Genomic DNA, 12,461 nt, shown 5'->3' with positions numbered 1-12,461 from the left:
TTTTGTTTTGGAGGGATTATTATTCGGCTCTGTGTGGAGTAAGGAAACTTGCCCAAGGTTTCGCCATCTGCCTGGAATTGAACTCAGGTCTCTCGCTTGCAAAGCGAGTGCTCTAACCACTGAGCTGCAGGACTCCCACTACCCACTATCCTTGGGGTCCCCCAAACTTGGCTCTTGCTAAACTGCGCCTAATACTTTTCGGAATTAGCTAAGCACGATGCGTCCCTCCAGGTCCATTCCAATAAATATCTAAAAGACCACGGAATTTCTATGTGTGGGTGGGATGCGTGGTATTCTCAATTTGGTTTGGATACTCTTAATGACGGTGATGGGTTTACACGTGCGTCAGACACCCGGCTGACCGAAAAAAGAATTGCTGGACTTTTATACAGCAAAGCTTTTTTTAAACAACGTTATATGTAACAATTTAAAAATGTAAATAATTGTAACATTGCAACAATAATCCTTAAATTTGGTATATATTTTTATTTAATATGTTTATGTTTAATATATTTTGTGTTTGATATATTTTGTTATATTTAATACATTATTGTGGAGTCCTGTAGCTCAGTGGTTAGAGCACTCGCTTTGCAAGTGAGAGACCTGGGTTCAATTCCAGGCAGAGGGCGAAACCTTGGGCAAGTTTCCTTACTCCACACAGAGCCTAATAATAATCCCTCAAAAACCAAAAACAATAATAAATTGGTCATTTTCAGTCCATGACTGTTTCTGGGACATTGCTGTGCGCAATTAGCTGCCGCGTTCGCCCACAAATATACAGTCAATTCACTTTACAGTGTGTTCTGTGAAGCGCTTTGGGATGTCCTCCCGACATGAAAAGCGCTATATCAAATGCAAGGATTATTATTATTATGAGGAATGCAATGCCTATTTTGTGAAGAATGTTAAGTGGTAAAGTAACGTACATATTATACTTTAATATATTGTACGACTGCTGTGAAAGTTTTGTTTAATTCTCAATAGATGCAGGTAGATGACACCAGTTCAAAATGGCATCCAGCATTGATGCACATGTTAAGCAGAGAGCAGTAATTGAATTTCTCACAGCTGAGGGGATTTTACCGATTGAGATTCACCGTCGATGTTGAAAGTGTATGGACACTTATGTGTTGATGTGAGTACTGTAAGACGCTGGGCAAATCGTATGAAAAGTAAAGAAACCGAACTTCAAGATAGGTTTTGCTGTGGGTGGCTGGAAACAGCTGTTAAAGAGAATACAAAGAAGGTTGATGAACTAATCTGCAAATATCAACACATCACTCAGTGTAAGTTGAGTGAGAGTCTCACTATTGGTCATCAGGTCATAGAGATTATTATTGGTAACCTTGGTAACTCTAAAGTTGGTGCTTAGTGGATTCATAAGTCATAAACTCAGAGTGCCATGTTGAGACCTTGAAGAAGCTGAAAGGCCATACAAGGAGAACCTCTCCAAACACTGACATGGTAGAAGCGCATTACAATGCCAGATCTCACGCAAGCCTCACAATATCAAAAGCCATTGGACAAATCGGATGGACTCCACCTTCCATAGAGCCTGGACTTGACACCCATAAACTTTTATCTCTTCAGTACTCTGAAGTAAGGCCTACATGGACAACACTTCAAAAACATTGATGCCTTGAAAAAGGCTGTAAAGTGCAGTAACTGTTTTGTGGGCAAATGTGGCAGCCAGTTTGTACACAGCATTGTCCTATGAACAGTCATGAAGTGAATAACTGATTTTATTTGGGGGATTGTTGGCCAGGACCCCGGGGGAAACTTCCTTCTTTTTTTCAAATAGTTATGGGAGTGCCATGAGATATTTAATATGCATCTTATTAGGCAGATGGGGTTTTGGTTTATTGTATCATTCGAAAGGATGGCACCTCCAACAATGCAACACACCCACAAAACTGCATTAGAGCGTCAGTTTAGATTATATGAGATCCAAGTCCCAACGTAGGCTTGAACCCATATTCTACTGAGCCATGGCCCATAACTGAGCCACTTTGAAACACTAAGTGCTTAAAAATCTTTTTAAAACATCACAGTGATTTTTGATCATTTTGAAAATAATTTTAAAACCTATCACAATGCTATTATGATTTTTTTTTTAAAAATTGTTAATCCGCTCTCCGTTAATCCTCTATTGCCCCCTCCTTACGTATGAGTCAAGTTTCCTGTTAAATACATTGATCTTTCTGGCTATCCTTTCTGCATCAACCAGTTTCTGGCAATAAGTTCCAAATTCTCACCAATCTCCTTTAACTTTAAAAAAAACAATGATTATTGTTAATAATAATGATTATTGTTAATAATAATCACTTTTAGATCTGTGACTCCTATCTTGTATTTATGCCCACTGGTTTTGGAACCAACAAGTGGAAAAAGCCCATCAATGTTGGCCATATTTCTTTATTTTCATAATCCTAAGCACCTCTGTCAGGTCCCCACTCAATCACATCAATTCCCGAGACAAAAGCTCAAACTGTCAAATCTTTATTGATAGCTGTATCCTCTCATCCTTGTAGAGAAAATTGCCCAGCAATAAAACCACAGATAAAATAAGTAATAGTGATGTCTATGATAGCTTTGGAAGTCTGACCTAGAATGTGATATACCGAGGCTCCAGGCCAACTAAGAGCAGATAAGTATTACACAGAGTATCAAGGTGTATGCTACGGGCTAGTGGCTAAAACCCAAGATTGAAATCACGCAGCTACAGGGTTACATTAAACTGACATATTTTATATGCTGACTCATATTCCAGACAATATTAAAATTGTTTAGGGATCCTGATTAATTTATATTCCTTGCATATTCTGGTTTGGGTATCTTAAAAAATTTCAAAATTTCCTTTTCCCGTGAAAGTACTATGGGAAGGGGGAAGAGTTGATGTTTTATTTGCCAGTATGTTTAGCACACTTTAAATATGAACGTTTTGTGAAATGCCCACAAATATAGTCAGTTCACTTTACAGTCTATTCTGTGAAGTGCTTTAAGACGTTTAGAAGATGTGAAAAGCACTATATCAAATTCAAGGATTATTATTAACACAAAAGGTTTCCATGTTGGCAGCTCAATAGCTGAAATATAGCTTTTTTGTCCCAAATTATACAATATGCATCTTATTTTAAATTTTTTATTGAATAACAGTTTTTGATTTCTTTCTCAAATAGGGAAGTGTTCAGCACATTCAATACTCCAGAACCTCTTAATTTACTCCACACTTAAGTAAGGAATTATGGAACCTTCTGGTGAGACAACCTGAAAATTGCCCACAAAACACAAGAGTAGCTATACTTTACGGTATATCTTATGAAGCGCTTTAGACCGTCCTCCTGACACTATATTAATTGTAAGAATTATTATTAAAATTAATTTGTACAATCAAATTGTACTCTACAGTGCTTAAAACATCTGTAAATTGTGTGTTGTGATAGAATTTGCTGTAAACTACTATTTAAATATTAAATTTATAATCATACTTAGGTAATCTACTAAATCAATCCTTCACCTAACTAGCAAATACTGAATTTGAAATTACAACATTATGTACCGGTCAACTCTTTTTTGTGCATTACTAAATGCAAGTATGGACTACTGGGGCCGAATGGCTTGTTTCTGTGCTGTAAATTTTATATAATAAAAATCTGGTGTAAGGGGAGTCAATCAGCTATAGTACAATTAGATAATTGCACATGTGAAACACAGATTGCTGGTCAATCCTGCCTGTATATTTCCTGTGTGACAATTTTATCAGCTGCTCAGGAGTACAATTTTATGGCTGAGTGAAGAGGAGAAATCAGATCTAACCAAATTGGTAGAGTATTTACTATCGCTAATAAATTTCATGACTTACAGCTGAGATGAGTGTAGGAATCAGTAGAGACTGGAAAGACAACACACACCAGAGACAGTGTACAATACCAGCTAGGAATTGAAAGGAGATTCGACTAAAAGACGAAGCTACTCAGGTGACAGAGAACAATGCTTAGAGATAAGAGATCAGCATGAAGCAGAAGTTCATTCAGGAGCAATGTTTAAGCAAAATGGTTTGAGGGAAATGACTAAAGAGAACTCTCGTCAGATGACTAATCAATTTTAAGATATAAACTGGATTCTGCAGAGTATGCAATTCTCCAAAGCTTTTTCAGTTTATATCCTGAAATAACTATAATGCACAAACATAATCAAATGTGCTGGACATTTGTAAATGATAACTTACCTTTGTGTTGTAGGCAAACATCCTTAGTTTCAGCTGTTTTCCTTGCCCTTTTAACTAAATCAATGTACAACACACTATTACATTTTGACAAGAATCTATCAGTCATAATATTGGTTTCAAAGGCTAATATTAGATATGTATTGGCAGCTCCAGGGCTGTTCTGAACAGCCTCACATCTGTGTCCTGAAGCAAAGTAACCTTGGTGATAGGCAGAATGTTGGAATGTAGTCTCCTCCTAGATAACAAGACTTTTGTGGATGCCCATTCATATTACGTTGGTTAGGAAACACAAATTTCAGGATTCTTACCATTGTTTATGAATAACAATATTTTAAAATAAGTGAATCTTGGGAGCTATATTATGTTGTTTATTCAACTAAAGCTACAGTCCAATTCCTTCAGGGAATTTGTTGATATACAATTGCAAAGAACATAGTGCCTGTAAACAGTTCAGTACATTATCTGGAGTGTGACGAAGGAAAAAGCTATGTTCCACCAGTCAGGTGATCAAGTGCAAGTTAAGCAGCAACTGCAAGTGTACATTCAAAATTTAATTTTTAAAAAAGGAAAGAGACACCAGCAGGGTGTTACATTGCTGGGATGTAAGTAAACATACATTGTAATAAGGCAGATCGAAGAGAAGGTCAGGCAAAAGAAGAAGCTATGCAAAGGATAGAAAACTATGCAGAAAGCCAACAAATCAGCTAGAAACAGAAATGTATCTAGTGACGAAAGCAAATATGTTTGTCTTTCCAGCTTTTACTGACCCGTCCTAGTCTCCCTTTTTAAAATAGAATCTAACCATGTGATGTTATTCAGCCCCAGTGGGTAGGAGGAAATATAAATAAGGTTCCCACTGTGATTCACTGTATTGCTAGAAGTGAAGATTCGTCACTCCTGAGCCCATATTGCCACCATATTGTAACTGACACCAATGGTCTAATTACTCTCTTTTATACTGCAGCTATCAGGTCAATAAGAACAGATTCCACTTCTTAAATCCAGCTAATTGAAAATGAACACTGAACGTCTAAAACATTAAAATTATGATACAAAAATGTCACTTACATGTTATTTAATCACATTTTACAATTACTTTTGCAGTATGATGGATACATTAGTAATACCTCAAAATGACAGCCGAATTGTCACAGAATTTGAAACTATGGTCTGTTCCATTTGAATAGTTACTTACCAGTGCACATTTTTAAAGATTTAATTATTGGATGCAGTGTCTACGATTCAAAGCATCTTAAGCACTTCACAGGGAATTGCTGTGAAATCCAGTCAGTGTATTTGTAGGCAAATATAGCAGCCAATTTGTAGACATCAACCTCCCATTAACATCTATGAAGTGATATGACTAATTTTATCTGCAGGATTGTTAGCTTGAACACAGGGAGAAACCCCCTTAATTTTTCAATACAGTAGAGTGTTAGAGAACCTTAATAATAATAATCCTTGCATTTGATATAGCGTCTTATCACATCTTCGAGACGTCTCAAAGCGCTTCACAGGATACACTGTAAAATGTAATGACTATAATTTGTGGAAGAAACGCGGCAGCCAATTGCGCACAACATTGTCCCATAAACAGTCATGGATTGAGTGACCACATTATTATTATTTTTGAAGCGATTATTACCCCTGAAAAGCGATCCGCCAATCGACTAACAAGCGAGTTCCTACTTACTGCTAGGTAAACAGAGGTGTGTGTGTGTGTGTGTGTGTGTGAAGCAAGGAAACTTGTCTAAGGTTTGGCCCTGACCAGGAATCAAACCCAGGTCTTCTCGCTTGCGAGGCGAGCTCTCTTAACCACTGCACTACAGCACTCCACAATGGATGGAGGTAGGTGGTGGATGATGGATGGAGCCCCGCAGGTAGGTGGGTGACAGATGGGAAGTCTGTCTTAAGATCCAACTAAACGTGCAGATGGGACCTTGGTTTAACGTTAATTCTGAAGGACAGACAATGCAGCACCTCCCGCTCACACGCATGGCATTGGAGTGTCAGCCTGGATTATGACCTCAATGTCCCGATTACATAAATATTTAAGTAGTTAGTTACATTTAGGAACCCAATAAAAAGGCACAATAAGGTTCCATGAAACAATATTGCTTACAAATACCCAGTGAAGCCAACTGATCTATTGCCTGTTTAAAAGGTTACGACTCCTTTCAGAATTGTAGGCAGAGACAAGTGTTTCTCATCATCTTTCGATCTTACTAATCTTCTTCTACCTTGATAGCACAGAAAAAAATCATCCGAAGAACATCTGCGGAAACCTATCCCGACTGTTCTGTTTTTAACTTTATCTTTTAAAAATAATATTTAAATGTTTGAATGCTGATTGAGTCCAAATGAATAGCATGGTGGAGTAAGACAACTTATTTTGATAAATCACAACGATTTCAGCAGACAAATGTCAATTTTAATTAATAATTTAGTCAAACTCATCTGGCTACAAAGGCCATTTTAGTTAACATTGTTCACTTGGTGGGCTACAATGTAAAAAAAAACTTTATAATAATAATCCTTGCATTTGATATAGCGCTTTTCACGTCTTCTCGACATCTCAAAGCGCTTCACAGAATAGACTGTAAAGTGAATTGACTGTATATTATAATACTGTATCTGAAATGTCTTTAGTGATTGTATGTATATTTGCTTGAATATACCAATTTGCATGAAACATTACCCCCACTATACAATTGCTAGTCATCAAAAAAGGATGCAGGCTAATACTATACATTAGAATACATTAGAATATACAGCACAAAAACAGGCCATTCGGCCCAACTGGTCTATGTCAGTGTTTGTGCTTCACATGAACCTCCTCCTGCCCTTCCTCACCTAAGCCTTCTCGCATAACCTTCTATTCCTTTCTCCCTCATGTACCTATCTAGCTTTCCCTTAAATACATCTAATGCTATTTGCCTCAACAACTCCTTGTGGTAGCATGTTCCACATTCCCACTATTCTCAATATTTAATATGTGCATTGTACAACTTGTAATGTTATAATTTTTCACAACTGCAACCGCTAAATCAGACAGGTTGCCTTGCGGTAACATCCAATGAAAAAATAATCTTCTGTTCAACCATCTTGTAATTTCCTATGTTCCTCCTGCATCTTTTGCTTCTGTGACATCTCAAACTATGTTTTGGCAACGTATTTTAAATTTAATACAAAGTAAAAGTTTTAATATGGCTTTGCTATGCTACTCAATGCCAATTATGTAAAACTACATGTGTACATGAACAAATGCATTCTGTGCGCCATCTGATTGGCTATTTTTACTAACTCTGTGAGTTGTCATTGGCTTAATGGGAATGCCACTCATGTTTAAATATACCACTTGTATTAAAAAGAGATGGTTTGAAGAAAAATTCTGGTACAGTATATCAATGTGATTTTAGAAACTGATAGATGGGGTGCCAAATATCACCCCACGGGCCATATGTTTGACACCCCTGATTTAAACAAACAATGCAAACATTTCAAATATGAGGCTGTCGTGTGAGCTCCAGAAGAGGGCTACGTCATCATCAGCATATCCCTTTAACCCTGCAACATTGCAGTGGATATCATATGACAAATTAAGTTCAATCTCTCATCCTTAAGAAATCTACCTAGATTTTTCTTCATCAAATGGATGAAAATTGTGCAAACATTCCTGTTCCAAATGCTCATCTTGCGTTGGGTAAAGAAGTGCTTTCTCAAGTGCAGCCTGAAGTGTTTCTTTTCCAGGCTGAAGGGGTGACGTTCCTGTTCTGAAGCGCATATTGAATGCGAGGACTTTTGTCGACTGCCATTTTGATAATTTCATACAGGATCTTATAGACCTCACCAAGATTAACTAATTCTTGCATTTTAATGTATCACATCAATGAAATATTTCAAAGTGTTGCACAGGAACTGTGATGAGTGTTTTTGTAGGCAAACTCTGATGTAGGAGAGAGCTACATAGTGTACGCTACAATAGTGTACACTATTGGTGACTTTGATGAGGCGGCATTAATGTTGTTTGTTAGGGTAGAAGCAGGACTCGAGGAACCAAACCGGGAAGTGGAGAGAAAGTTGCCTGGGACCTTTAATATGCATCCGAACAGGTAGGCAGGTCCCCAGTTTAAAGTTTTAGATGAAGGACGGCATCTCTGACAATGCAGCGCTTCTCTGGTAGTGCACTGGGGCGTCAGCCTACATTATGATATCAAACCCTGACAGCGAAGTGCCAATCAAGCGGCATTTCGGATATTGGTCTCTTTAATTTATAATTTAAGCTGTATATAGGCAGAGGCTCCCTCACCCCCCCCCACCCCGGTTGCTTGATAATCTTCTGACTTTATTGCAGCTTCTTTTTGTCGCCTTATCTTGAACAATCGTGATTTATCGTGGAGTCCTGTAGCTCAGTGATTACAGCACTCGCCTTGCAAGCCAGAGACCTTGGTTCGATTCCCGTCAGGACAAAACCTTGAGGCAAGTTTCCTTACCCCACACGTCTTTCAAAGAGCTACCGACCAGTCCCACTCCCCTGCTCTTACCCCATAGCCCATAAAAAGGTTTCCTTTTCAAGTACCTACTTAACAACACCCTTTTGAAAGTTATGATCGAATCCGTTCCCACCGCCCTTTCAGGTAGTGCATTCCAGACCGCAGCGCTCCCGTGAAAAAAAAAAATTCTCCTCGTCTCCCCCTCTGGTTCTGCTGCCAATTATCTTAAATCTGCGAAAAATAAAGAAGGCGAAAAGGCTGAGGAAAGGTCAACGGCCCGAAACCTTTGACTGATTTTCCTCTCTCCGGAGACGCTGCTGCCTGTGTTTCCCAGCGACTTGTTTTTTTATTTTTTTTTCGGAAATCCCTGTCCTCTGGTCTTCAAGGAGGGAAATAAAACGTTGTGTGTGGGTTTTAAATTTTAAAAGATTAAAAAAAAACCAAGTGCCCGCCCGAAGCCGCTTCCCCCCCACCCAGACAGAGCACAATAAAACCCGCCCAGTCTGACAACATCGCCCCGACAGCCGCCCAAACCCCGCGGACCGGCGTCGGGCTCAGGGCGGCATGCGGGTCTGCGCAGGCGCGCAGACAGCCAAAGACGTCATTGGTGACGGGCCGCGTTGGGTGGGGAAGCCAACCGTCACCCGGGAGGAACTCCGAGCGAGCGAGCGCGCATGCTCTGAAGCGCCGCTCCCCTCCAAACACACAGCCCGAAGTCTGTCTGTCTCTGATTCACTCACCTCTACTCCCCCCTCAACCACCCCCCGCGCGCGCGCGCCTTACCGGCGGAAGCGCTCGAGCCGGGCGGTGTGTGTCTGTGATGGTATGAGCGCGCGGAGCAAATTTAAAGACCCGCGAGCAACGGCCGAACAGCCCAACGGACTTCCTGACCCTTCTCCCTTAACATCCCGGGTGACAACAAGCGGCGTCCTGCCTTCACCCACTCGAGTCAAGTCACCCAGCTCGCCGCTTGGGGGGGGGGTAAGACCTGCCTGTACATCCGTGTGTGGGGTTTGTTCTGTCTATCGTAACCCGTTGATACATTTTTTGTGTGTGCGTGTGTGTGTGTGTGTGCGCGGCGTAAAAATGCTGAGATGTGCAGTTAGGGGGGGGGATGGCCGTCCAGAAATCTGTGGGCGAGTGTACGTGTGTGTGTGTGTTAAAGGTTTGTCATGGACGGGAGGGAAGGGGGGAAGAGTGTTGCAATAGAGACGCAGGTCGTGAATGAATATTACTGCTGACATTAATAGGGCTGTATTTGTATTCGCTTTCACCTCTTTCTCTCCCCCCCCCCTCCCTCCCCGCCCCATCCATCCAAACAAACAAATGTTACCTGTTACAATTGCTGAAAGTAACCACCCCGGAGTCGATTAGTTGAGTCTGGGCGGCGGCTCAAAGTGCCTACAGCTGATGTCTCTTTGCCGGAGTCGAGGCCTCCCCTGATTTCCCGGTTTCCTGTGGTCCTCCTCATTCACGGAGGGAGGCGCTCCCTCCCTCCCTCCCTCCGAGGAGAGGGCGCCCCTCCGACTCAAACACCGGCTCCGAAAGGCACTGCGTGTTCGCCCTTCTCCTTCCAGAGGCAAAACGTTGCGCGGAGGTGGTCAGATCCCGCCGTCCCCGCTCCGAGCGAACTCCTCCTCTTAAGTCTTCAAACTTCTCGTTGTTTTTTTTTTGAAAACTATTAAAAAAAAACCTCTTCGCGTACCCCACTGCTTTCTGAACGTCGGAAAGGTTTCCCCCCTACCGAGACTGTTTGAAAACCTGGAGGGCAAAAGCGAGTCGGGTCGGCAAAAAAAAAAAGTGGGTTCGCGTCTGACGGCGATGGATGTTCCCCCCGAGCCTATCCGTGGTTTATAGTGAAAAGTGTTTGCCTCCCCCCGAAGTGTCAAAAGTTAGTCCGTTTGGGCAAAATTGGCTGTTTTTTTTTAAGAAGTTTTCTTTTTGTCTGATTGAAGTGAAATCTGAAATGACTCAAATTGCAGGATGACCCCCAAAAGTTGTTTTCCAGACACCCCTGTTATCTTACAAAAAAAAATATATATCATGGTTTCTTTAAGACGTATTGGACATTGTAATGGGTATCAGGGCTTTTTGGTCACCCCTGGACAATTGTGAGGTTGCAGTCAGTAAAAGTTGTTGTTCCGCAATTCCCACTGCTGGTCGCTGGCTTTCAGTGAGCTTGCAGACGCCAAGCACTTATATTCCGGAATTGCTTTGGGTTCATACTAAGGATTGACACTACAATCCATTGCTGAGGAATGCTGCATTGTCGAGGTGCAGTCCTGTGGATGAGACATTAATCCGGAGTCCTGTAGCTCAGTGGTTAGAGCACTTGCTGTGCAAGCGAGAGACCTGGGTTTGATTCCCGGCAAAGCGAAACCTTGGACAAGTTTCCTTACTCCACACGCCTGATAATAGTCCCCCAAGAAAAGAAAACCAATAATAATTTGGTCGCGATGGTTTGTGGGATACTGCTGTGTGCAATTGGCTGCCATGTTTCACCCACAAAATATACAGTCACTACACTTTACAGTGTATTCTGTGAAGCACTTTGAAACGTCTAGAAGATGTGAAAAGCGCTGTATCAAATGCAAGAATATTATTGAGAGCTGTCAGAGATATTCTCCTTGATTGATAGCCTGGCTAATAAGCAGACGCCCTCTTTCCCTTTCTCTCCCTCCCCCCATGAGGTCCTCTCTACCCCGGCTCTCTAGAAATTCTTTCTCCAGAATCTCTCTGTTTCATTTCCTCTCTTCCTGACTTCAAACCCTTTTAAACTAAATATTGTCAAACATGCTTTTGGTCAATACTACCTTCACACTCCCTTTTCAGTGCTTAATGTTTCCTGTCATAATTAAGAGTTGTGATATTCATGCAATGCGAAAGGTACTAGTTGATAGAAAGTTATTGTTTATATAATTAACCATAAAGAAGATATGAAATTGAACTAGTTAATTATTGCCATATTTTTATTTATGTGCATTATGAACAATTTATATAATAAAAGTTTTGTAAGTGTTAATTTTTTTCTTCATTTTTATCAGATTTCAGTTAATGGATAATGAGTGTCCCTGACTATATGCAATGTGCTGAGGACCACCAGAGTCTTTTGGTCATTGTCCAGCCAGTGGGAATTGTGCCCGAAGAGCAATTTTTCAAGATCTACAAAAGAATTACTGCTGCTAGTCAGATCAATCTTCGGGATTCTCAACGAGTGCTGTACATCCGGTATAGACACCATTACCCACCTGAAAACAATGAATGGGGAGACTTTCAGACACATCGAAAAGTTGTAGGATTGATCGCCATTACGCAGTGTTATGATGCAAAGGAATGGCCACAAACAGCAGAGAAATTCCATGATCAGAAAGAAATTTATGGTTCTACACTTTATGATTCTCGTTTATTTGTGTTTGGGCTGGAGGGAGAAATAGCTGAGCAACCTCGGACTGATGTTGCGTTTTATCCTACTTATGATGAGTGTGAAACCATAGAGAAAAAAGTGGAAGACTTCATTGAATCGCTGTTCATTGTTTTGGAATCAAAACGACTTGATCGAGCAACAGATAAGTCTGGAGACAAGATACCATTACTGTGTGTGCCATTTGAGAAGAAAGATTTTGTAGGCCTAGATACGGACAGCAGGTGAGTTTTTTTAGTTATTTGTAAGTACATAATCACTCTAACTTTCTACACAATTGTAATGAAAAGCTTTTGTTCGCTGAAGAAATGATGAACAC

The 12,461-nt window shown here is 40.6% G+C and overlaps 1 protein-coding gene across 1 annotated transcript in view; it reads left to right on the top strand.

The window, feature by feature from the left end:
* Positions 1-9,528: 9,528 nt before the first annotated feature.
* Positions 9,529-12,461, top strand: part of trappc9 (trafficking protein particle complex subunit 9) — a 497,684-nt gene continuing 494,751 nt past the window's right edge. Inside the window, exons 1-2 of the mRNA XM_042331670.1 lie at positions 9,529-9,702; positions 11,765-12,366. Of these exons, the coding sequence (XP_042187604.1) occupies positions 11,783-12,366 (584 nt within the window). The 5' untranslated portion in view covers positions 9,529-9,702; positions 11,765-11,782. The remainder of the gene's footprint in view (positions 9,703-11,764; positions 12,367-12,461) is intronic.

This window comes from Callorhinchus milii, unplaced genomic scaffold (assembly GCF_018977255.1).
Source record: "Callorhinchus milii isolate IMCB2004 unplaced genomic scaffold, IMCB_Cmil_1.0 Scaffold2, whole genome shotgun sequence".
Taxonomy (NCBI): domain Eukaryota; kingdom Metazoa; phylum Chordata; class Chondrichthyes; order Chimaeriformes; family Callorhinchidae; genus Callorhinchus; species Callorhinchus milii.
The sequence above is the reverse complement of the archived record's forward strand: the minus strand, read 5'-3'. Positions and strand labels throughout refer to the sequence as shown.